At 37.4% G+C, this 23,902-nt stretch overlaps 1 protein-coding gene across 3 annotated transcripts; it reads left to right on the plus strand.

Moving 5' to 3' along the window:
• The first annotated feature begins 1,701 nt into the window (after positions 1–1,701).
• Positions 1,702–23,623, plus strand: LOC110048502 (histamine H2 receptor-like). Of its 3 annotated transcripts, none has more exons than XM_089288829.1 (3): positions 1,702–1,893; positions 15,404–15,556; positions 21,733–23,623. In XM_089288829.1, the coding sequence occupies exon 3, from the start codon at positions 21,749–21,751 to the stop codon at positions 22,781–22,783; it is 1,035 nt and encodes a 344-aa protein (XP_089144955.1). In that variant the 5' UTR covers positions 1,702–1,893; positions 15,404–15,556; positions 21,733–21,748; the 3' UTR covers positions 22,784–23,623. The 3 variants fall into 3 exon arrangements, with proteins under 3 accessions (XP_089144955.1, XP_020610111.1, XP_020610173.1); XM_020754452.2 differs by lacking the exon at positions 1,702–1,893 and adding an exon at positions 10,158–11,594; XM_020754514.2 differs by lacking the exons at positions 1,702–1,893; positions 15,404–15,556 and adding an exon at positions 15,581–20,808.
• The last annotated feature ends 279 nt before the right edge of the window (positions 23,624–23,902 follow it).

Here is a 23,902-nt window from a genome sequence, read left to right on the forward strand (position 1 = left end):
AAAAGAAAGAGGGTTTTCAAGCTGTTTGACAGTGTCAAGTAGAGAGTTCCAGGCAATTGCAGCTTTGTGTTTAAATGAACGACGGCCCTGTTCGGTTCTTGGCCTAGATACAACAACATTTAACGATTTCATAACACTATAAGAAGAAGCATTCTTAACAACTAGACTATTAACATCATCTAAATCGAAACGTAGAACACAAAAGAGCGAAACCTACGGCGACTGAATAGAAGGAAGTGAAAGAAAGAACCAGCACAAAGACTAGCTCACATGGCCTACTCACATGCTCACATGTTCGCCACATGTCTTATTACATGTCTTAGGATGCGTTCCTTTAGGGTGATCTGGATCAGGATCAGGATCAGTAACCCAAGTTCACTCAGATCATGGTGCACCAAAGGGACCGATGAATCTACTCTGGTCATGGATTCATCGGTTCCTTTGATGTACCATGATCCGGATCACTGATGCAGATCTAGATCATCCCGATGGAACGCATTCTAATATTAAACGGTACCAGTTTACTGGCCGTGACATGCCCCCTGCAAAAATCAAGCGGGGCAGCCATTTTGGTGTCCTCACAGGAATGTTGATTTATTCTGCATATAACCGTGCACAGGGAAACCAACTCAGGAAAGCCACATGTCAGAATTAGGCTTGCGTTCTCCGAACGCAATCATTTAATATATAATTAATAATTTAGTGTTACAGTAATACTTTCATATATATTTAATATTCACGCAGATAACCCATCTAGGTAAGCTTGTTGATTTAGGCTCTGGCTAAAATTTATAACCTAGTTACATGTAATAATAGAGGACATTTTCCGTTTTCCTGTCGACTTTAAGAAACAAAAGTTGACGATTTAGAGAAGGTGAAATTATGTCAGTGTCAATCTCATTAATTTATGTAACTTTAATTGAAAGCAAGCCAAAATAACTTGTCAATGATCCATACAAAACTCTCACCTGCCAATTGGGAAGTGTTGCCATTAGGTTACCCAGTTGATAATGTCTGTTTGATTAAAAATACTGGACTGGAGAAAAAACGGCGTTTGCTAGATTAACAGATGAGGAGGCGAGCAATTCAAAACTTCAACAACTTTCAACGTTGTTCGAACACAGGCGACCAAATTTTCATGGTTTCTACGCAAAGCAGTGGTGGCCGACTTTACCGATTCAAAATACAACAATACTTTCCGTGCGTGATTCTTATAGAGTAAACTTGAGCATTTTATGCATTCGTGACATGACAAAATTAGTTTGCATTGAAAAACTTTACAACTTCAAACGAAATCTTGTCACATCTTTTGGTGAACAAAGTTATGTTAGTTTGGCGGTAATATCTTGCATGCCTTGATGGTTTTTATGTGATCAATATCTGATATGTACGAACAACAATGTTTTCGAAAAGCCGCTAAAAGGGCTTTTTTTGTTTTTTACCCTGAATAAATATTGACATGCGCCGAATCTAATTGGATTCCTTTTGTCACTGTCACTCCCCTGTCGTAGGATTTAGACTTTGCTTTTAAATTAATTGACATCCTCGCCCAAGTTTTGGTGTTACGTATAACATGGCTTTGTTTTGCATTATATCGAGCGGAGGAAAACATTTAAGCAAAGAATTATCAGGTATTTGGAGAGACGCTAAAACAATACGCACTTTAAATTGTCTAGTTTTTGCCTGTGACGCGTCGGCGATGAAGCAAATGTGTCAACAGTCATATTTATTGCTTGATCAAATATTTAAACAAAAACGTGAGCAGTTTGAAGACATGGAGGACATCTGCTGGAAGAACAAGAAAAAATGCCAAAAGCGAGCCTTGAGGGAAGCATTCAGCGAAAACAAGAGGTTAGATGATCAAAGCGACCTGCGCTTTCTTGTGAATTCCCGGTAAGCCCCGGATATAGATTTTCGCGCAGTTTTATACTCTCAATGTAAAGTGGTGTGAGAAAGTAAATCTAAATTTCAGGTGCTTCAATTGCAATAATATAAAGAACAAAGTGGTAGCTTTCTAGAGTTCTAGCTTTTGCTAAAATGGCGTCGAAGACGTGTTCGTAACAAGTCAAGCTGATAAGGATATTGGATACGCTTACATGGGTAAAACATTAGGTAGGGTTGAACGATAAGGAAATATCAAAATTGCCAAAACAAGGTGGGACTTTTTCTTATGTAAAATGTACGAATTTTCGCTAATTACTATTCAACAAATTTAATTTTTTAAAATTATGGGCTTGACGCCGCACAGTACCGAGATGTTTTTCGCGCTACTTGACGTGCACACGGCAGTTTCGGTGGCTTCTGCCGTTGACGACAGAGCAGCACGCTGTCCGCCATTTTACACACACAAACGCCTTGTATGTGCCTCGTGTCCTATTCGAAATTTGCCAGCCAGGAACAAATTATAATTTACTTTTGTCGGTGTCATTACATCTAATATGATGCTATATATGTAAAATGTTAACATTATGACTATTTGACGGGTCAACCAGTCACCGCAGATTGCAATTTTATAAAACTACTTCTGGTACGTTCAGAGGCAACCACAAAGTACAAACAAGTAAAATCTCATGATGTAGTTTCCCGCAATTTCTGCAACGTATATTGATTAAAATTTACAGTTCTTGAGAATTCCGATAAACAAATTTACTGGAACTGTCATAGACGCTCCATCTAATCGGATTCGCAACATATGTACAACGAAATTAAACATGATTTTACCGAACATAATCCAGGTCCGGCCAGTTTTGTCAGAAATTGAGCCCTTAATGGTTTTGTTAAAGAAATATATTAATATTACTTCATTAGACGGAATATGTTTATCGTTACCAATGCTATTATTATTTATGGAGGATGACTGCTTAAACCATTGAGCGCTACAAACACCCATACAGACCTATACCTGTCGCCCGGGGGGAGTCCCATATAAAAAGGACGGGGGTGTTCGTCGGAAATGTTGAAAAGAACCCCTAAGAGGTATCAAGATCCGGTTTTGTGGGCGTAGCTTGAAATATTTTTCTTCCCTAAGAGGTACTAATTCTCACATAACACATTATCTTCTGTCTTATTATATGGAGAAGAGTGTTTTACTGGGAACTAAACCACTCGTAGATTCCATACGCCACTTAATCCGGGACCCGAGTGGCGTATTTTCCGTATGTCACCTTTGTGAGTGTCGTATCGTTCAATGAAGTCACGATTCCCGCCTTTTGCTTTTGTTAAATTGGTTTCTCCATATAATAAAAAGAACATTACACGTTGGCGAGAAGATATGAATTTTACGTTCTCGTGGCAAAATTCATATCTTCTCGCCACCGTGTAATATCCTCTGTATATTTTTGGCTCAATACCATAAAAGGTACCGCAAAAGCTCCCGCTATGGACCTTTTGAGACTAAACACCCTAAGAGGTACCAAAACAGCGTTTTTGACTTGTATAAGGCACGAAGAGCACCCCCGTCATTTTTATATGTTAGTTCCCCCCCCCCCCCCCCCCCCCGCCGGGACCTGACGCCGGTACCTGCTGTCGTAGAATAGTCTGCTGTCAAAATTGAATTTTCATACGCGGGGCACATATTACTTAACATGCTCTAAATGCATTACCATTACACTTAGCTATGAGTGGATAAACCAAGAGAATAGAAATGCTTTTAATTGAATTTGTCCCGATAAAAACAGCATTTTCAAGTCATTTAGTGTTTAACTCCAGACCACTACTGGTCTCCATCTCAGTTAGTAATTAGGCGACTTTATCTCAATATTTATCTATTGATTTGTGAGTCAGATCTCAACTGTCTTCTCTTTCTGTGATAATTGAATAAACGCATTCTTCATTTGACATTTAAATTTATGTTGCGTTTGTCTCGCTGGCGGTGCACTGACTTTCACTATTTAATATTGCGTTAACATTTTAAAATTAATTTGCAAATCTACATGGAGTGAAAGTTTGACTTTTATTTATCAGCCGCCATCACTGAAAAATTTTCATGCATGTGTCAGTATATGAAAGCTAGCGGTATACTGATTTTTCAGCTCTCAGCCATTTTGCCTAGGTCGCATCACGATGTTAGCCAGGCTGCATCAACCTCTTACTGCTCTATGTATTTGTCAACTTTCCGCAAAATCTGCTCCACGCGATAACAGCTCCAGTGTGGCTTCCCACATGTCAGTTAGATTTTTCTAAATTGATATCATGTGGATAATCACGGTCTGGTCCAAACCGGTCACATATGTTGACTTACTCTTGTATAAGGATCAGTCAGGTTCATTCAGAAGCGTAGGGTACGCCACCGGCATAAAAAATAATAAATATTTGTTCAAAGGTTTTGGTCAATTTTAAGAGAAAGGAGTTGTGATTCCTTCAGTAGAAGAGACAGCTAAAAATACGGAGAAACATTATCGTAAATATATACGTATTTAAAATTCTTACTTGTTTTAACTTTCAAGCAATGATTTTACCTTTTTAAGTTGTTCCATGAAAAATTGCACTGATGGCAAGAAGTTAATTTATTTGAAAAGCTAAGAGAAAGTAAGTAAAGATTTCTAAATTTGGTAAAGACTGAGAAAAACAAGAACTCTTTTAACAGGTCATGACGTGTTCAATTTTAGTCTTATCAAATGACTGAAATCATAAATTAATAAAGGAAGACGGCACTTTTTGCATTGAAAAGAGTTAGAAAAACGTTTATCGTAAAAGACAACGACTAAGTGCTTTCGTTAAGGACTTACCTGTATGTTTGGATGGGTTAATGTTCAGTCTCAAGAACATTTTCCATCGCCGGCATGGCTATGGAAAACATGACAAGCGAAATTGTATTTTAATAACACGAGTGAAATTGATATTAAGCAAGCGGCTTTCTAAGTAGAAAATACAATGTAATAAGACGCGTGAAAGGAAGCGGTCTTCGCTAATGGTTAGATTCAATGGTTGTGAATTTCCTAAGCCAATGATAACATCACCGCCCCATGGAAACCACCTCCGTTGCCAAAAATGCTTTCAATGCACCCAAGTACCCTCTTTAAAGTGAACAAAGGACGTAAAACTTTTATAATATACTGTTCAAAAGGACAAAAACTTATCTATTGTTTAGTTCTTTCTCATCACTGACTAAAGCGCGGTGCAAATTAGTCGTTATTTGAAGCTCTCTTCTCTTCTGCAGATTCCGGTAAGAAAATGTAAATTGGATTCTTTTTACCCCTCAGCTTGTTTAGATGTACAGGTGAACTAATGAATTCATGAATCTATTAGCAGGAAAGCTGTTTAAAAAAAATGTAAAGACTAAAACATATAGAAATGAAAAGGAGGCCGAGAAAAAGAAGCGGGAGGATTGTAATTCTCGGGTTTGCGTCCTGTTTGCGCTTGTACTCATTCAACGTAGTCAAGTAGGACGAGAGACAGTTCAGAGCTAGGAGGTTGTGGGGAGGGAGGGAGGGGGCAGATTATAGGAGAGTGAGAGATCGAGTGCAGCCAGGTCTGAGAATTTTGAAAATCTCATTTTTGGAACTCAAGATTTATTGCTTCGCCGCATCTTGATAAAAATTCGGTTTTGTTGTAATACGTTTCTTAGCCTAGGAAAGCACTTCTGTAAACTTTTGTAAAAACCTGCGGAAACTCCCTTGCTGCGGGAATACCGGGATCTGTTACAGGGATGTTATCTTCAGAGACATCAACAGCAGACAGAGCTTAGGTCCAACAGTGACGTTTTAATCCAACAACGTAACCAGGAACATAACCCGACACAGGATAGTGGTATCCGGTGTCCCACCATCGGAGGCGTAACCGAAAAACAATTGCAAAACACCTGTATATATGTTAGACTCTGAACAAATGATCTGATATTTCGTTTAGTAATCCTAAACCCCTATTGTCTGCCAATGAGCTTATTGTTGTTCTGGGCCATTGCATCATAGTCAAGTCAGTTATTTTGCTCGTTATTATTAACTACTTTCAACCTCAGGTAGATCTCACACACGATAATACAGATAGACAGGTGGTTACCATAGTTGTTGGACTTTCACTCTACTGTTAAATTTCAATTTCAGCATTCCAGTGTTTCAGTGTGATAACCGATAGAACTTGGAAAAGGGCTATTTTAGTACAATTTTAAAGAAACATTTTTACGTGAATTTGAAGTACGTTGTATTTTACTTTGTGGAATACCTGATGCAGTCACGTGGTTATAATTCTTGGTTTATAGAATAATACAACCTATTATTAATTGAGCGCTATTATTGAAAATGAAAAGCTAAAAGATGATCAAATCTGGAACTGGAACATTTCAGTGGTTTAGGTCAAACAAACTTCATAACAACGATTGGAATTGGCTTTTCTCTCTGATCCTGCTGGTCCAGTAAATAAATAACTGGGATGTCAATGAATCACTTTGAAGAATATGAAACGATCTTAAATATCACGGACAGTTAGGGAGAAAAAGCTAAATTATGTGTATCATTGATCAAATTTAGAAAAAAAAAAGTCGCAGCAATAAAACTATACTGGAACAAAAATAAAAATGAAAAAACGGCTGCTTCTGGGCTCATGCGTCTATTGTCGAGGTGATCTCAACAAATCGTCTTCAAAGCAATTCAAATTGCAGTAAATACACTAAAAGAAAAAGAAAATGATACGAAGATGAAATGATAAGAGGTGTACAAGTAGGCTGAAATATCTCATGATTTTTCAATCCATACTTTGTCAAGATAGCAATTAACGAATCCAAAGATATCCCTAACATGTATTGAGTCAGAGAAATTCGCGTTCAGTCTCCTTTGACCGTGAGGCCTTTTCCCTCTATGCATGCCTCTTTTTCAAAACAAATCAAAACATCACATAAAAATTGAGTGAAAATTAACTATTCAGACGTGACGCACTTTCATATGAAGGCTCGATGCAAAAGCCAGCTCGTAAATGGTATACTTGTTGTGAAAACAGTCGCCAAGGTTTCATCCACAAACAAAAGTAATGAGTTGTATAGTTAGTTCAGTTGTTGAACATAAATGAAATTGTGCCTGCAACATTTTGTACTTCAGACTGGCAAGTTCTCTCGCACATGCAAATTAATAACATCTATGATGATTTAGCAGTGCGGCTTAGGGAAATCTCTGCTTAATTCTTTTAATGAAAGCTTGATGAGTGTATTTCTGTTCTCACTTTAATCAATTGTAAGCCGCATTGAAATTTTGATATAAAAACACATCTTCGTTGGGGATAACATAACCACCAAAAATTGATGAGATACACATATATTGATTACACATGAAAGTGTTTATTACCAAAATTAAAATGGCTAAAAGATGTTTCGATCAATATTTCTTGAAGCAACCGTGTCCGATACATGACTTTTTAACATTCTGAAGCGGTTCAGAGTACAAACATACATGAACATAAAAGCGGACTGCCGGAATTGAAGTGAATATACCCGTGATCAGTTAACAGCCGCACGTAAAACCCTACCCTTGCTTCGCACGCGCGGTATATCAAACATATTGAGGTGTCTCTGGAATAGTGCCGAGTGTCAGCGTAGTGTGTCCCAAGTGTGTGTCTGATAGACAGTCAACTTATTCTGCTAAAATTGCAGACATTAGTAATGAATACTTTTTGTGTTTTATTAGCTCTTGGGGACACCTACCGAAGAATTAAGCGGCAAATATCTTTATGCCATCATTAGTGTAATTAAAAGAAATATCCCTTTTGATTGGTAACAACATCTGGTCGATTAAGTATTGCCGTCAAGCCGAGGGAACCCTCTGTGCCCTAAGGTGATCTGTGTTAAATACATATGACGCATATTTCTTCTCAGTACCCTCCCCGGCTAACAAATGTGATCAAACTCGGCTGAAAACAAGGTAGAATAGGTAGGTGGTGATCACCATCTCTTAAACATGAATCACAAGGGACTATCCCACATAGGGTGACTTGGATTCCTGTGCAATGACTCTGCAATGTTTCTAGAATCTTCAACTTCTTCAGTGATTACCTACATATTTAAAATACATGAGGGTAGGCTTGAGTTCAAGTCGTTCAGTGTATGATTATCTAGCTTACGACAATTTTTCTTACGAAAAATAACATTTTGTGAACAAATGGAGCTTCTGGTTAGCTGTAGAATTCTAACAAATGTACCGCACGCCACCCAACTAAAAATAGTAATGAGGGAATTATGACATTATCGTTTTAGGCATCTGCCGCAAGGAAGCAAAAATTCCCTGCTGAGGATTACAGATGACCCCCGGGGGAGGTACTTTGGGAATTTCTATGACCGGCATCAGGGAATTTTCGACTGACGGCAAAAAGGTTACTCTATAAAATAAGAAATGAAGCTAACCGAATTTAGAATCCTCTACGTGCATATCTGCTGTGTTGTTTCCTCTTGTTGTCAAGGGCATTGATTCAAGAGGAATCAGAAATCAGCACAACCAACATGAGCTAACATGACATCTACTTTAATTATGAGAAACAATGACCCTTGGGAATTTGATGTGTTTTTATCATCTGTATGTTTACTGCGCACGGATGATGCTTATTTCCGATATAAGTTTGATTCAATCGCCATCTGCAAAAGCGCAAACCTCTGGAAACAAAACAAGAGATTAGACTCTGGAATATGAAATTATTCGATCCTATTTCTAAGGGAACTTCGGTGTTATGGTCATCTTAAACAGTTGCCAGTGAGTTATAAGAAGCGGGCGGTAATTCTTTTTCACTGTATTTGTTTTTCAGTTTGGCGTAGTTTGGTTCGAACAGTCACGTTAATGAAACAGCTAACTTTTCTTTTCATTAGTTCCCAACCGGTGGGGAGGTCCATCTAATAATTATAACAAACTTTCCTTGGATGACCTTTTCAACCACGTAGCTCAATACAGCAATTCAAAACAGAAACTACGTGCTGCGATGTTTGCGAACTTGATCGTCGAAGAATCTCACCCCTCATACTAACGTGCATTTGTAATTGTATTTGATGTCCAGTGCGCTGTCGTTTGTGGCCTCGACAACAGTGAATGTAAATATTTTGCCATCTATTTAAGTTCATGATTGCTGATTGCTGAAGTGATGCCATGGCTTCAATGTTTTAAGCACGATAAGCTAGGAAAATGAGCCAAGTAAATCATGATTGATGACTTGTTGAATATCAATAAGGTTATTTTACTCTTATTGATTTGGGGAACAACCTCTTCGGTGTATCTCACTGATTAACGCGGTGATATATTACTCTGTCACAAGTATGATCGCACGCAAAATTCAGCCGACGGCACTAAACCCTGCTAACATTTAAACTAAATTGGAATGCATTTTGTTAGAATTAACATTTCAAATGTCCAATGTAGGGGGGTATTTAATCACATGTTGGGACTGTGTTTTTATCAGCCAATCAATTTTTTGTGATTGAAATCGCGGGTACTTGGCTATCGACAGGAGCCCACCGATTACAAGTAAACCCAGTAGGTACACAGAATATGGTCATGCACAGTATTTTTTACACTACTCCTCCAATGCCAAACGTCGTAACGCCACAAGCCACGGATTCCTCTTGATGCAAGAGACTCTAATTTCAATTTGTATAATTTCTAGTGGTGAATTGAAGAATTGCCGTTTTGACTGGTCGAAGAGATCCACCGCGCACTAAAACATTTATAAGCTTGGTTACCAAGCTACACCACCTCTGCCATCAAGACAAGTGAACTTGGCGAACATTTGCTGAATTAAACTTTCAGTTTATATTTGAAATGATCGGGCATTTTGGGAGTATTTGTAGTAAAACAGTTATTTTATTCGCGCTTGTTGGATGTGATTTCGGCCATGATCATAAATAAGCACTCACGTGATCGCGTGCAAATTACGTTACGGAGCCTATCAGAATCGAGAATTTGTTAAAAATAGGATTAGAACTGAGAGACGAAAGATTCTAGAGGATACTTTACTTTGAATTAAGATTATCGTCCATGGGCATACTGAGGAAGTTCGCCAAGATCAACTCTCTTCGAAGTGATCTTGAAATCACTTGGTAGAAATCTTGAAAATGATTTTTGACAGCAAAAACCAAATACCAGAAAATACGTCCTCAAATGTTTTATTGAACAGATGCGTCTTTTTAAAATACTTCTAGCCCTTTACGTTTTTGGACAGTTTTTCCAATTCAGGATAGTCGAACCACTTGTACTTATGAAAATTTCCCACCCAGCTAATACTAACACTAATACTAACACTAACACTAACACTAACACTAACACTAACACTAACACTAACACTAACACTAACACTAACACTAACACTAACACTAACACTAACGCTAACGCTAACGCTAACGCTAACGCTAACGCTAACGCTAACGCTAACGCTAACGCTAACGCTAACGCTAACGCTAACGCTAACACTAACACTAACACTAATACTAACAATACTAATACTAATACTAATAATTATATTGCGGAGATATCAATATAACATTTTCAGCTGCGCATTACAATGTTCAAGAAAATATAACTACTTATAAACCCTTAATATTACTTAAAAATCCTAGAAACATCTCTAATACAAGTTCTTGTTATAATTAACAACAATGCCATTGTGGCGTCATCAGTGGTCGGACATTCTTTAGCAGTCAAGTCTATTTTTTGACTCAACTCGTTGTTCACGCGGCTAAGTTACTCAGTTCTGGTTTTAATATTGTTATGATAGTGTGTCCCTGAGGAATGCCATCGTTATCGATGACCTCGCGAACTCGTCGGGCTCCGAATTATGGCTATTCATCGGCAATTCATGTTCTCCGAACCTGTTCCAGGCTGGCATTTTACTAGCCTTTTACTAGCCCTTTACTCGCCTTAAGTAGAAAGCATCCTGTACTGGAAAAACCCTGACCTCGAGGCCTTGCGCATATGTGACATATATGGCTTGTTCAGTGTATATTGTGACGTCATTCACGGCCGACGACAACGACGAACGAAAGATCGTCGAACGTCTATCTTGCTCAGGACACACACGAGATCAAAAGCATTCCATCAGTTTAGTGAGCTTTGTCCTTCATCGAACGCAGATATAGCATGAAGATGTAGAGCTATGTGTATTTACAATTTACCATGTAGAACAAAATCGATTATTCTTAGATATTTCTCCTTACACATCTAGATTGCATTATCGTTCTTGTTTTTAATGCCTTTTATCTGATCTTGGTTGAAACGTTCATTAACCTAACATCAAGCAAGGGGCACGCAAGCGAAGAGAAAACAATCTTGTCGATATCAATGTATGCCGCAAACGTCCTAAAGTAGCATAAATAATTTAAGTTCACCAACAACAAGAAGGAAAAATCAAACAAAAAGTCAATTACGCCCGTGGTGTGTGGGACAAGCTGATATTTGAGATCATTGTAACTTACGCAAATTTACGTAAAGCTGTTTATCCGAATCTTAAAAAGCATTATAACACTAGATTCTGTGACTATGATAACAAAGGCGTCACTCTAAAAACACACCAGCTTTGTCCCAGAAACATTTATCTTCGTGTCTGCGTTTAATTTAAGAGCTGTTCCGAAAAGAGAGGTTGCCTTTAGCATATGCCCAAGGTTTGCGTTTATTGAGACCCAGTGTCATGTCTTTCAGGTAAAAGAGCATTTTCTTTACCTTAATTCTTAATCAGTTGGTTGAATGCCTAACAGGGACAGGGAACATAATTATTTACTCCGTTCAATGTTTTCAAGAGTAGCGTTTTTGACGTCGCCATTTGGCAAATGTCACAATGTTTGTAAGCAGTTCTGAGATAAACAGTTCTCCCACAGTACAATTTCCTATGACTTTTTTGACATTCTTGTCCGTAGCGCGTACCTTTTAAGCTTCGCAGAATAATGTAAACTTCAACATTATTATGATTACTATGCAGTATCAAAAGCTTTGAATATTTTCATACATTTGTCTCACACTGCACGCTAAAGAAGAATTATTTTTTAAGAAGAGTCTTGTAATCCTGTTACATTTTTCGCGAAATTTCTTCAGTATATTTTCGATCTGAATAATAGAGTTCTGGCCTTTTCTCCGTCACACATCGGCATTACGTGACCGAGAAACTACCATAAACATGGCCGCTAAGTGGTCAACACGTCAATTGTATGAGTCAAATGAGTCTACTACACAGTCCCGACACGGTTACGGTTACGTCTGTAACGGCATTTTTAATACGTTTACGAGTTTTGTCCACACCTAAACGACACCAACGTATAAATTCAAGTGCATAATCACTTCTAAAGGGAATATGCTTGTCAAATGAGAACCATATCCGCTTACGTATTCTTGTGTGAACAGCATGAACGAATACGGTATACCGAGCCATACAAGATAAACGCTGACGTCACGTCAAGTGAATGTGCACATTCTTAGTGTCAGTCTCCTACCCAGGCGCCCAGTTCCGTTTCATGTTTACGTGTGGACCAGGCGTAAACGATACTAAAAAGATCGCCGGACTCGTGTGGATGAAAATATTTATGTATGTTAAAGACATATAAGTAGGATTACCATAGAAAAAATATTCGAAATATGGAATAAGAGGAACGGGTCACCCATCTTATATTCTTTGTGATTTTTTTTAGTTGAACCGTTCACTCTACTTTATGTGCAAGCAGAAAAATTAGGATGATTGGAGAAAGAAAAGCTTGAAAACATTGAAATGGATCTACAACGACGAGCAAAAGCTCACAGGCACTGAATAAGTTCGCGTTTCCAGTGATTATTTTTCTGGCTTGATAATTGGTCTATGTTCGTTTTATCAACAAATATTGACTTCTAGACTTGAAAATGAATAAATTTTTTTTTATCCTGGTAATTTAGAAGTGAGGTAAAATTTAAATTCGAGATGTTGAAACAAGGAAAGGGTCAGAATCAGCCCAAAAGTAGATGACAAACAAAAACAATGTAGATGACTTATAAGTTTTTTCTTAGTATTGTTTTCATCGTCTTTCTGATGAAGTGAAAAGAACGCAGCTTTCCGTGACGATGACCTGTACACCCCACCTAGCGTTAACTGCAAAATTAGATTGTCAATTGGAAAAACTCAGTTACTCGCAATAAAAGGTAATAAAAGATCCTATGATCCAATTCTATTTACTCAAGGTACCGCCGACGCTTGAAATCGTGTGGTTACGCTGATGGTCTGTAAGACCGTGTTAGCAAATCACGCACGCAATGATTTATTTGTCGTCGAACCCTCAGTATAAAGTTCAATTTGTTTAGGGGTAAGTATTTTGTTTAATGAAAAACCCCTTACATTTAAAAGCAAAAAAAAAAAAAACTATTTTAGAGGGATTACGAATTAAGCACTGACGAGAAGTTGTTGACTAAGAGTGAAATACGGCTTGTGAAAAGAATATCCATCATTAGATGCCTTGGATCATTGTTTTAGGAAGAAAATCAATAGAACTGTTTTTGAATTTTATTTCTATTCCTTTTACTAGTTAATAATAATTAAACTGAGAAATTTGAGCAAGCCCATGTAAGACGCCATTACACCGCCTTATAACATCCGCATCTGCGCCCATTTAACACGACCTTTGCCATTCCAGTTGAGCGGGTTTTTTGGTTTGTTTGTTTGTTTTTTCTGTACCATGATTCCACCGGTAGGTTTCGTTCCAGAAGAATCCTGTTCGGTATAATTCTCACACAACAGGTCAACATGTTTGTAGTTTCCGAAGAATTCACACTTTGACAACGTCATCGACCAACGAATATTACACATTGTTCATTTATAATCATGTATAACTTATGGCTGTATATCTCGACATAACCATGAGTTGTCTTGCTTGTTCTTTGCAGCTATTTGTGGGATCTTTTGATCTTTTAGAAAATACTTTCTGTTTTTTCAATCGCAATTCTATGTAAGTTGTTTCTTTCTCGTTATCAAATCGCCATTCCAACTACTTTAAAAATGTTTTGTTGCCGACTGTTGAAAAATTAAGATGATTGGATGATTTTATTAGTTTATATTGAAATCCTTCCACGCAAAGGCAGTGTTGTTCGTATAGTATAAATTACAAATTCAGAAGAGTTGCAGGTGATCTATTTGTTTTAAAATATTGAGAAAAATACGGAATCCTGATCGTTTTATCAGTATCATTCGGACATTCGATATTCCGTGCGCTGAGATGACACTAATGCAAAAAATCAGCAACAGAAACAGCATGGGATGAAAACTGTTTCGTCACATGCGCATATATGGCTGAATGCAGAAGATAACAAGATTATGTTTACTTTTTCAATTAAAACTGTAATTAAAATAGCGAACCTACCTTTGTGTTGCGGTTCTCGTTGGTGCATACCGTGTGGCACTAAATTTTTGTGGGAGTTTATTTTTGCGAATCGACGATTTTTTGTATTTTGCGGAAACTATTTTTTGCGATTGCAAAAGGCCGTTTTTTCTTGCTGGGTACTAATTTTTTCGATTTTGGGGAAGTCGCATTTAACTGAATTTACAACATTTTCGCATTTTTTAATTAAACTGCATGTAACTGGCAAGTGATACAACATGTAGAGATGTAAAACACAGTAATCCAGTAATCAGTATGACAGTTACATCGTGGTCTGGCGCGGAATTGTAGAATGCTCTTCTCAGTGGAATACGTTCAGACGATCCTTTCCTGTAAACCTTTTTTAATATTTCTGAACAAAAGAGACTTTTTAAACAAATGGCAGCAACGAGAATCTACTGGTGACGTTTGTATGTATGATTTCACCACTGGAGTAAAATTTTGCGGAGAATATTTTCGCGGAAAATATTTTTGGCGGGAACTTGCTTTGCGAATCATAAAAAAAAACCCGCAAAAATCGCAAAAATTAGAACCCGCAAAAATTTAGTGCCACTCTGTAACACCGAACAAGCAGAGTCGGTATTTTGACGTATTGTGTCATATCCAGCATCAGGAAGTTATATGGTCAGGACACAAAGAAGAAACTTGACACTTTTCAAAAAATCGTGTAATTTGGCCTCCAAAAAGGAGATCAAAATGTTTCTTAATAAGAAAATTTGAAGACGTCATCGCACTTAGAAAAATTTCACCAGCCCGTTTTCTCTATTTCGACTATTTCCATGAAATCTAAGCCCCTGCTTTAGGGTTCATTGAATGAAAGAGCTGCGTGTCTGCATATTATACTTTTCAAGTTAATAGTCACACAACGTTGTATCAAGATGTGACGAGAATTAAACATATCTATCAGTTATGGAGTTTCAATATGAGGTCATGTTACGACATAAAATACTGTGAAAGCGTGTTCAACTTGTTACCATAAAGTCAGAGTAATTTTCCACTATTTGTGCAGATGGTCATGTTGTTATTCTCTCTTTCCATACTAATAGGTATTTAGAACAAGAGATATCTGTTTTATCACTGGCGCAATTACATAATTATCCATGTGAATTTTCTTTCTAGGTAAGAACATTTGTTGATCTCTTGGAATAAGAGGGCAGTCCCCTGTGCCTGCATATCAAACGAGTAGATTACCTCGGAATAGCTCCCAATACTTGTAGCTACTTCTGTGCTGCGGATTAAGCCAACTCCACCGTAATCAAAATATCAAAATAGGTGAGTCCTTTTAACCCTTTAACACTTTTTGCTCGGTTTATTTACAAAATGCTATTTCTTAAAATATAGAGCTTTTAAAGTTGACTATTAAAGTGCCCTTTATTATTCTGAGAAATTGAGTAATTATTCTGTGTTGCAATTTGACAGATACCATCTCAACTGAGCTTGTTGATTTTTGAAGTAAATTTGGTGCCTCTACCAGTACGTGGTAGTGAATGTGCATATAGTTGGATAATATCTGCATCTCATAAGATTTCCGTTGATTTCAAAGTCGTTAGTCACCTATTCATCTATGACAGCTTTCAAACACTTTCTGTGATGACCTTGTAAAAGTTTCAAAAGCTTAATTTTCTACACGCCGCACAGAGTCTTCAACACAACCCAGACCTGATCAAAAATATAAACCGTGCAACTTGCCAACAACTGACCAGCATGGTTGCTATGGTGAAAATCGATCATGAAATAATATTTACTATATTTTTATCTTCATGATTTTATATTGTTATTGTAGTTTTTTTATTATATTTTTACCGCGCCATTCTTGAGATTACTTGTTTAGTTGTAAACGATCGTGATCTTGTAATCCGGCGATTACAAAACCATTAAAAAATTCAGTTATGCGAAATTTTTAGTGCTCCTGTAGGTTTTCTCTGCTAGGTGAAAAAATTGAATAAACAGCTTCGGTCGACGTTATTAAATGTCGCGACTAAAATGGATTTTCATAAAAAGGTTCAACATTGGAAGCCCTTCGGTTTTAAGTCTTTGGAGCGCAGTAACCATCCTCATCCGAGTCATTGGCTCTAAATTCGATGTACCTCAACCTAAAAAAATTGAAAACTTGGGTTTCAAAATAATACAGCAACGGAGGTTGTTATAAGTGTTGGGGCGTCTATCGTGACCAAAACTGACTCCGTGTTTGCCCGATTCACTCCGCAGGCCAAGCGCTGTTGAATTTTTGCCTTCCCTTACTCGTTAGACGCGGGGTGGGGAGAGAGATATGACGGCATCAGTATGTAATGATTATCTCCTCCCTTTTAAGGCTGTTTTGACAAGTGTCCCGATTACTTCTGACTGGATTTAACTCATCAGTGTCTTTTTGTTCATGACAATGTTTACTGACAAGTTTTTAGAGTTCTTCTAACTTCTGTATTACAAGTGAGACCATATAACTGAAATAAGTAACAAGGTTACTCTTAACATATGTACTCATATTTACATGTATACAATGGCCCATCGCCACTGCAGCTTAATTTCGTATTTCGCATCTGAGAACTTATATAAGAAGTGGCATAACTGTTTTCGTTGGCATGGTTTAAAAAATGGTCGAGTATTTTATATGAAAAACGTAAGCAAAAACATTGAATTTGTTCTACACGGAGTCTTTTCGAGGGGGAAACAAGAAACTAGTCGTGGCACAAATTATTTAACATTGTGTTATTAATAATTAAAGACAAGCTTATTCATGACAAATCTTAGTCGCGCAATTATATTCATCTACGCATGTACTTATCACTAAAAAAATATATCCTGTGATGAAACAGAATTTCTTATCTCTACAAACATCTGCCACATAGCTGCGGGAATACTGAGGAATATCCACGAAGGCTAGAGAAAACAAATTACGTGGACCTCACCCACGCATCGCGCGTCCTTCTGAGCAATCCAAGGAAAGGAATCGTACATCCGTGTTGGTGTGAAGGTAAACAATGATTTACACGATAGCATTTGTTTTGCAATGAGAATACTGAGCTCGTGAGCGGGTAGAGAAAGGTTTGCTAACGGAAAATTTATCGACTCATTTTCACCAACCAAACTTTCTCTGGAGAGACCCTTACTGTGGCATCGAACAATGATGTCAGCTAAGAAGCTTAATCATGGGCAATTACATAGACTTTGACAAAACATTTAAATAAAGAGCGTTTGGTACTCGTTTGAGAAATAAGCCAATTCTCACCCCGACGTTGAACCATCTTCAGGGCCAATAAGCTAGCGATGACGGAAATTACGTTTAATTTCTAAGCGTTCACATTTACATATTTTCCCAGCTGCTTGTGATGGCACTACACTCAACTTTTGAAATCACTGTTCCATAGCAGCTTTCGAAAAAAACAATGGGACACATAGAACTAACGATCAAGGTAGGAATTTCTAATGACAAAAAGGCCAAGTAAATAGTAAGTAAGACATCCAGCTACTCTATACGCTAAGCGGACGGACTAACTGACTTATTTTGGACCGATGGACATCGTTTCCTTGTATTGGTTGTATCACACTTTGAGAATTACTTTGTTAGTCAGAGGTAAGCTTATTCTCATCTAAAACATTTTGTGATGAATGTTTTTAAACACAAGATAGTATTTTGTAAGTTTGTTTCTTTGATAATCACGCTTTGTACGTGTTGCTAGTGGTCGTAGCCGCAAAAAAAAGCAAGCCGCTTTTTCATATCAAAATTTACAATTTTTTGTAACTTTTTCTGTCTATTCTTAATTTTGTATTCAATTTCTGTCGTTCTTTAGGGTCGACAGTCTCGACATTTGGTTTAAACATTTTTGGTTTGTAGCTCAGTGGCAATTGTTAATCGCACACAAGTATATGTATATATATTTGCATTTGTACAATGCCCTTAATTATTGTGGCTAAAAGATCTTGTCAGGCACTAAGCAGATAACGCGCCACGAAACCTAAATGGAACGCGTTGTGTTTCAAGAAGTTTCTTGTTGGTAGGTTAAAGAATAGCTGTGCTTGTTTTTCTCAACCATGTAGCAAGTTTAATAATGCAGAACTGGTTGAATGAAAATTTTGACTCAGAGCAAATATGCTCTGATAAAAGTAAATCGACAAATGTATTCCAATTGTAAAATGAGACATGCGAGTAGAATTGTTCATTGCTGCAAACAATTCAACAAATAAACACAAATAGGAAAACTGAGCCAGTTTCTGTCCAAACTATAAACATTCACAGGGCTGTTGAACTCTTTCTACTCCTCCCCCTTTAAAAGTTATTTATATTTCATGCTGATTTTTGCTGCTGCACACTTTGCGAACATGTTAATTTGGTATTTTAATAACGACAGGATTTATGGCAGCTGTCGCTAAATTTCAACTTGGCAGGCATTCAAATGGTTGAGGTGGTAGAAAACGGGGCAATCAACTCTGAGATACGAAAATATGATGCAAAATCGATAAATCAATTAACTGTTTTCTGTCCTCAGAATAATATTCCTAATTATTGATACTCTCCCCGCAGTCTAATCACTTAGATTGCTAATGAGGTCTGAGACTGAACAAACCGAAATATATTTTGCAAGAAAAGATTAATTTACCTCAACAGAAGTGTGAATCACATTAAAGCTTGCTATCCTTTCTGATCATAAAAACATTCTATTTTGTTTATGCAAGAACTCATGCCAGCATGTTTCACTTGTTTCAAGACAACTTTATTCGCTTAAAAATATGTATGATTGCTTGTCCTTGGCTAGTTAGCAAGCAAAATGGGGCGAGCAGGAAACTATCTTATAATCTTTGTAGACGACGATCAGAGTAGTTTCTCTATTTCATTGACCCCTGCTTTTAGTAAACAACTTAACATTCAAGAAGAATCGAACGCAGCACCCAAGGTGAGAAAAGACATTTTAAAATGGAATCTCCAAATCTATGTTAATGTTGCGGACAAAATTTGACGGATGGTTATCTATTTCTCCTAAAGTGATGGCAGAAAGTTGTGCGAGTGAGAAAAAATTGGTAGTTGCTGATCAAAAAAAAAAAAAATTGAATGTATGTTCACCGGTTATTTGCACTTTCTTCAGTAATCAATTTGATCTTTCCTTTTGAGTCGTCTATTCGCCAATTTTAATCATTCATTCCGTTCATTTTCAAAGCGACAAAACCTTTGCGGTTTTACCGTCTATTTTCTGTATATAGTCTCAGTTTAAGTTGCTATTGATAAGCTAGTTTTAAATCTTCGTGACAACTGCTGATGAAATATATTATACATGTACTCGTCCTGTGCGATCTATTTGCTAAAGAAGGCAATTTAACTAAGAAAAGAACCTTTTAATTGCTCGATTCTGATTATTCTGAAAAAAAAATTCAACAATTTTTGGATTTTAAGTTTTAAAATGATATCTTACCGCCTAAGGCTGTTATAAATAGTATTTCCATATCCTAGAGCAATTTTATTCTTTACCTAATTAAGGTTTTGCGTTTTTATTGGGTGTGGCTAATTCAGCCACTTCTTGCTAATTTTACAAAGTCTTGCTAAATTGGCCTAATATTGCAATCTCGAAACACTATGGTTACAAGAGGCCGATATCGTGATCAAATTAATATTTAAAAGAGCAACATTTTGTGGCTTACACCCTGGTCAAGATTTGAAACTGACAAACATTGTTACTTGTACCTAAGGGTTTTATTCATCTTTTGTAAGTCGATGTAACGCGTCGGATAATCCCGTTGTTGTGTATTCGGGACGGACATAACAAAATGATCGCCGAAGCTGAGACTTACCGCCGGATAAAGAGAATTTCCATAATTCATAAAAGCGACTAATTTAATACTGTAAACATTGACAGATCGAATTCTTAGCGATGTTTTATTTGAACACAAGGCACTCGATGTTGACTGACAAAAAGAAAACAGCAGAAAAATGACAACGGAAAATTTCATAGCTTTGCTTTGAACAGAGATAGAGCTTACATGTGATGTAATTTCACAATGAAATAAATGGGGCAGTTTTGGGTAATTCAAGGAAACGTACTAATTACAAGTCTCTTCGGGGATTCAGGATAAAAAACACCGGAACTAATTTACAACGTCGATGAGTCATTTTCTCTTAACCGCGTTCAATTCTTCTAATTTAGTTCAGAAAAAATTGTTCTTTGTTTTGGTTTCATCTGCACATCACTTGGTGAAAGTTAACAGCGAAATGCGAACACGTGATATGTTTTCAGGTATCAAAACCCACTTGTGTGGCCGATTACGTTCGCTGTTTTAATAAGCCCCCTAATAATCTGCTGTCTTTCACTTTAAGACCGAATTAATGTATGCACTGATCGTTAGTTATTGAAAACAAAGCACTTCGCATGAATTGCTGGCGGTGTTCGTCAGCAGATGAAAGAGATTTGTCCCGAATATCTGGAGCGCGGAAACTGCAGTGTCAAATGTTTTGGCACCGTCTGCTATTAAAATAATCATTGTTGCCTTTGGAACGAGCAAACAGACGCTGGTGAAGCCTGAAATTCTGATCAGTGAAGGTATTCTGCTTGTATTTGTTTAGAATCGTAGAACATCTGTCTGTTATGAATGTAATGAACATTTTGTTGCTCGAAGAAAATTACTCGATTTGTTTTGGTCTCACCAACACAAGCCAGAACAACCGATCTACACAGCTGTGAAGAGTAAGGTTTGTGGAAACCTTGCCGCTTCGGTCAGTGAAATAGTTATTTACGTTAGCGGAGAGAGTTTTCTTTGCATGATTATTTTCTTGGAGGAAACAATTTCAAAACCTTAATTCCCTAACTTAACGTAAATTTTACGGTTTTGGGTGTGGCATAAGTATTACTTTATTGCGACAATAGAGCGACTGGTGGTGCATCTTGCCGACATAAAGTTGTGATGGTGAAGTTTGAATTCTTTCTTGTTTGCTTTACGGGTGAGTAAATGTTGGAGACTTGGTGTCAGCAAAACAAACGTGGAAGTCAGTAACACTGAATTTGATGAGACTTCTGAAAAAAAGTCCTTCCCAAAATTAGATCAGACATTTAAGCGGCGAAATGTTAGTATGGAGTAATTATGTTTCGTAATAAGACGAAAGAGTGCCGCAAATCTCGAAGTAAATTTGAAAACGTTTATCGGTTAAAATAATCTGGCATCTCTAGGATTGTTAGCAAATTTTGAATGTGGTTGCTGCAATATGGCACGCTCATTAAACATTGTTACCATGAGGCTGAATTGCTCGGACGTCCTTGTGGCTAACATGTTGTCATTACTACTTTTTTGCAATTTTTTTGATTTCTGATGAAAGGAGATAAAGGGTTTCCACTTTGAAAGATTTAGTAACTGCCAATATTTCTTTAGTGATTTTTTTTAGTGGCCATAGTCATTTTATCCCCTTCTACACCACAAGATACATGGAATGATGACTTTACATGATCAATCTTTACATCTTATCTTTCCAGCCTTCAAGTGTTTAAGATGATAAACAACTCAACCGATACAGAGTTCGTTTTCAACACCAGCGATGGCAATATTGTTGCAGCATTTTTTGTCGCTGTTCTGATGCTGTTGACTCTAGTGGGAAACATCATGGTTTGCGCCTGTTTTTACTGTTACCGTGATCTTAGAACAATTTGCAATTACTTTATCATTAGTTTAAGTGCGGCGGACATCCTGGTGGCGCTGTTGGCGATGCCGTTCTGGCTGGTATTGCAGTTAACTGACATGGATGACAAATCCAAGCAAGTATTTTCAAACGAGTTATACCTTTTCTGGAGCAGTATTGACATCCTCGTTGGATCGGCGTCCATTATGAACCTTGTAGCAGTCAGTTTTGACCGTCACCTCGCAATAACCGCTCCATTTTCCTACAGCGAATCGCTCACCTCGTTTCGAGCTATTGTCATGATAGTTGCATTGTGGGTTTTCTCTATCCTACTCTGCGGTCTTCGACAGGCCTTTGACAAAATGGGTAAAACCTTTGCGTATCAGATGGTAGTTGTGGTGGTAAGCTTCATTGTTCCGCTGCTACTTATGTTTGTTATGTACATGAAAATCTACTTTGTAGCAAGAAATCAAGCGCTCCGCATCGGTCGAAACTACGCCAAAGACATCAAAGCAACCAAGACCATAGCAATTGTTATTGGAGCGTTTGTTGTATGCTGGATGCCTTTTTTTGTTATAGTTATTCTGTTTGCTTTTGAACCTAATTATGACATGAAGACTGAGGCCTACAAAGCAATCAAGTGGTTGGAATACCTCAACTCGTGCTTGAATCCTATCATCTACACCTGCTTGAACCGAACCTATCGTCGCGCCTTCAAGAAACTTTTGCTTCGTTCATCTTGCTGTTCAGGACATGGGTCATCGGACCGTCTTAATTGCGTTCAGTCTACCCAAATGTCGTTTCATAAAACCAAAGCTGAATCTCTTTCTCGCAGTTCATCTTCGATCTCCGAGAATGGAAATGTTTTCATCCAGCGAGAAAACGGCATAGAGGGTTCCAGTGTGTAAACCATATGTAACTGAAGGTCCAAGGCCTCACCGAGCATTGTCTGGAACATGCATTTCTCGAACATCATTTGCCATCTGCCCGAGTTGCCTTTTGAAAGAACTTTGCTACCAAGTAGACTTTGGCTGACTTTTGACATTATCCGCAGTTTCATGAGCGCCAGCTTCGTGGCATTATGTAGTTTCATAGCATAACTGTATCTGATTTGCCCACAGGATTGATGTTATAGCTCTTGACAGTTTATATAAACTTTACATAACATACTTTCAAGTGTAATTTAGAACGATTAAATGTTAAATAAGCACTAATGAGTGCGATTTATAGTCTTAGGGGAATTTATGAGTGCTTATTTACTCCACCCCCCTGAATAGGAGGGTATTCGGTGCTTCATGATCTGTCACATGAGAGGATGAAGGATGAAAGATTTAATCCTCCATACATGCCTTATTCTCAAGGTAATTCCTCACTTAAAATAATTGCTAGACTTTTAAAGTTATACTTAAGCTTTGTCGTTGCGTGAAACGTAGAATAAAAGTTGGAAAACATTCTTTAAACTCCGTTTCAAATTCTTGGAGAAAATATTTCTTGAAAAACTGCATTTTAAAGAAAACGAATAGAAACGTTAAGAAACAAAAAATAGCTGGTATAAGTTAGTTATTTATCTTCTTGGCAGTTCTTAGCATAAATTCAAGAAACACTTATCTTAAGTATTAAAAATTGTCGAAGCTATCATTTATATTGCCCATTTATATTAAGTGTTGTGGTAAGGCAGAAAAAAGCCGTATAGAGCAAATGTAATAAAACGATAATTCGCAAACAATAAAATAGGATCCAGAACGATACTTTAACTGGACTGCAAACATGTCAGTGCGGTCTTCCCTTTGGCTAAGGGAATGGGCGCAGTTTGGTTCAAAATTTGTGGTCACTAATAATTGCATAACAAAAGTAACCTGTTATGTCCAGTACATAGATCGACTCTCTGTGTCATGATGTTTGCAAGAAACTGGATATTTCGAATTTTTCAACAATCGATGCAACGTAATCTTGGGATCAATCATGCTAGACTTAACAATTCGCGGATGCATGAAGTGATCCTATTTACGGATACGAGTTTGAAAGAC

This window comes from Orbicella faveolata, unplaced genomic scaffold, assembly GCF_042242905.1.
Source record: "Orbicella faveolata isolate gen_17 unplaced genomic scaffold, um_ofav_v1 contig_1, whole genome shotgun sequence".
NCBI classification, from domain to species: domain Eukaryota; kingdom Metazoa; phylum Cnidaria; class Anthozoa; order Scleractinia; family Merulinidae; genus Orbicella; species Orbicella faveolata.

What these genes read in the sequence shown, in the direction of transcription:
- LOC110048502 (XM_089288829.1), top strand. Translation starts at nt 21,749, where the DNA reads ATGATAAACAACTCAACCGATACAGAGTTCGTTTTCAACACCAGCGAT.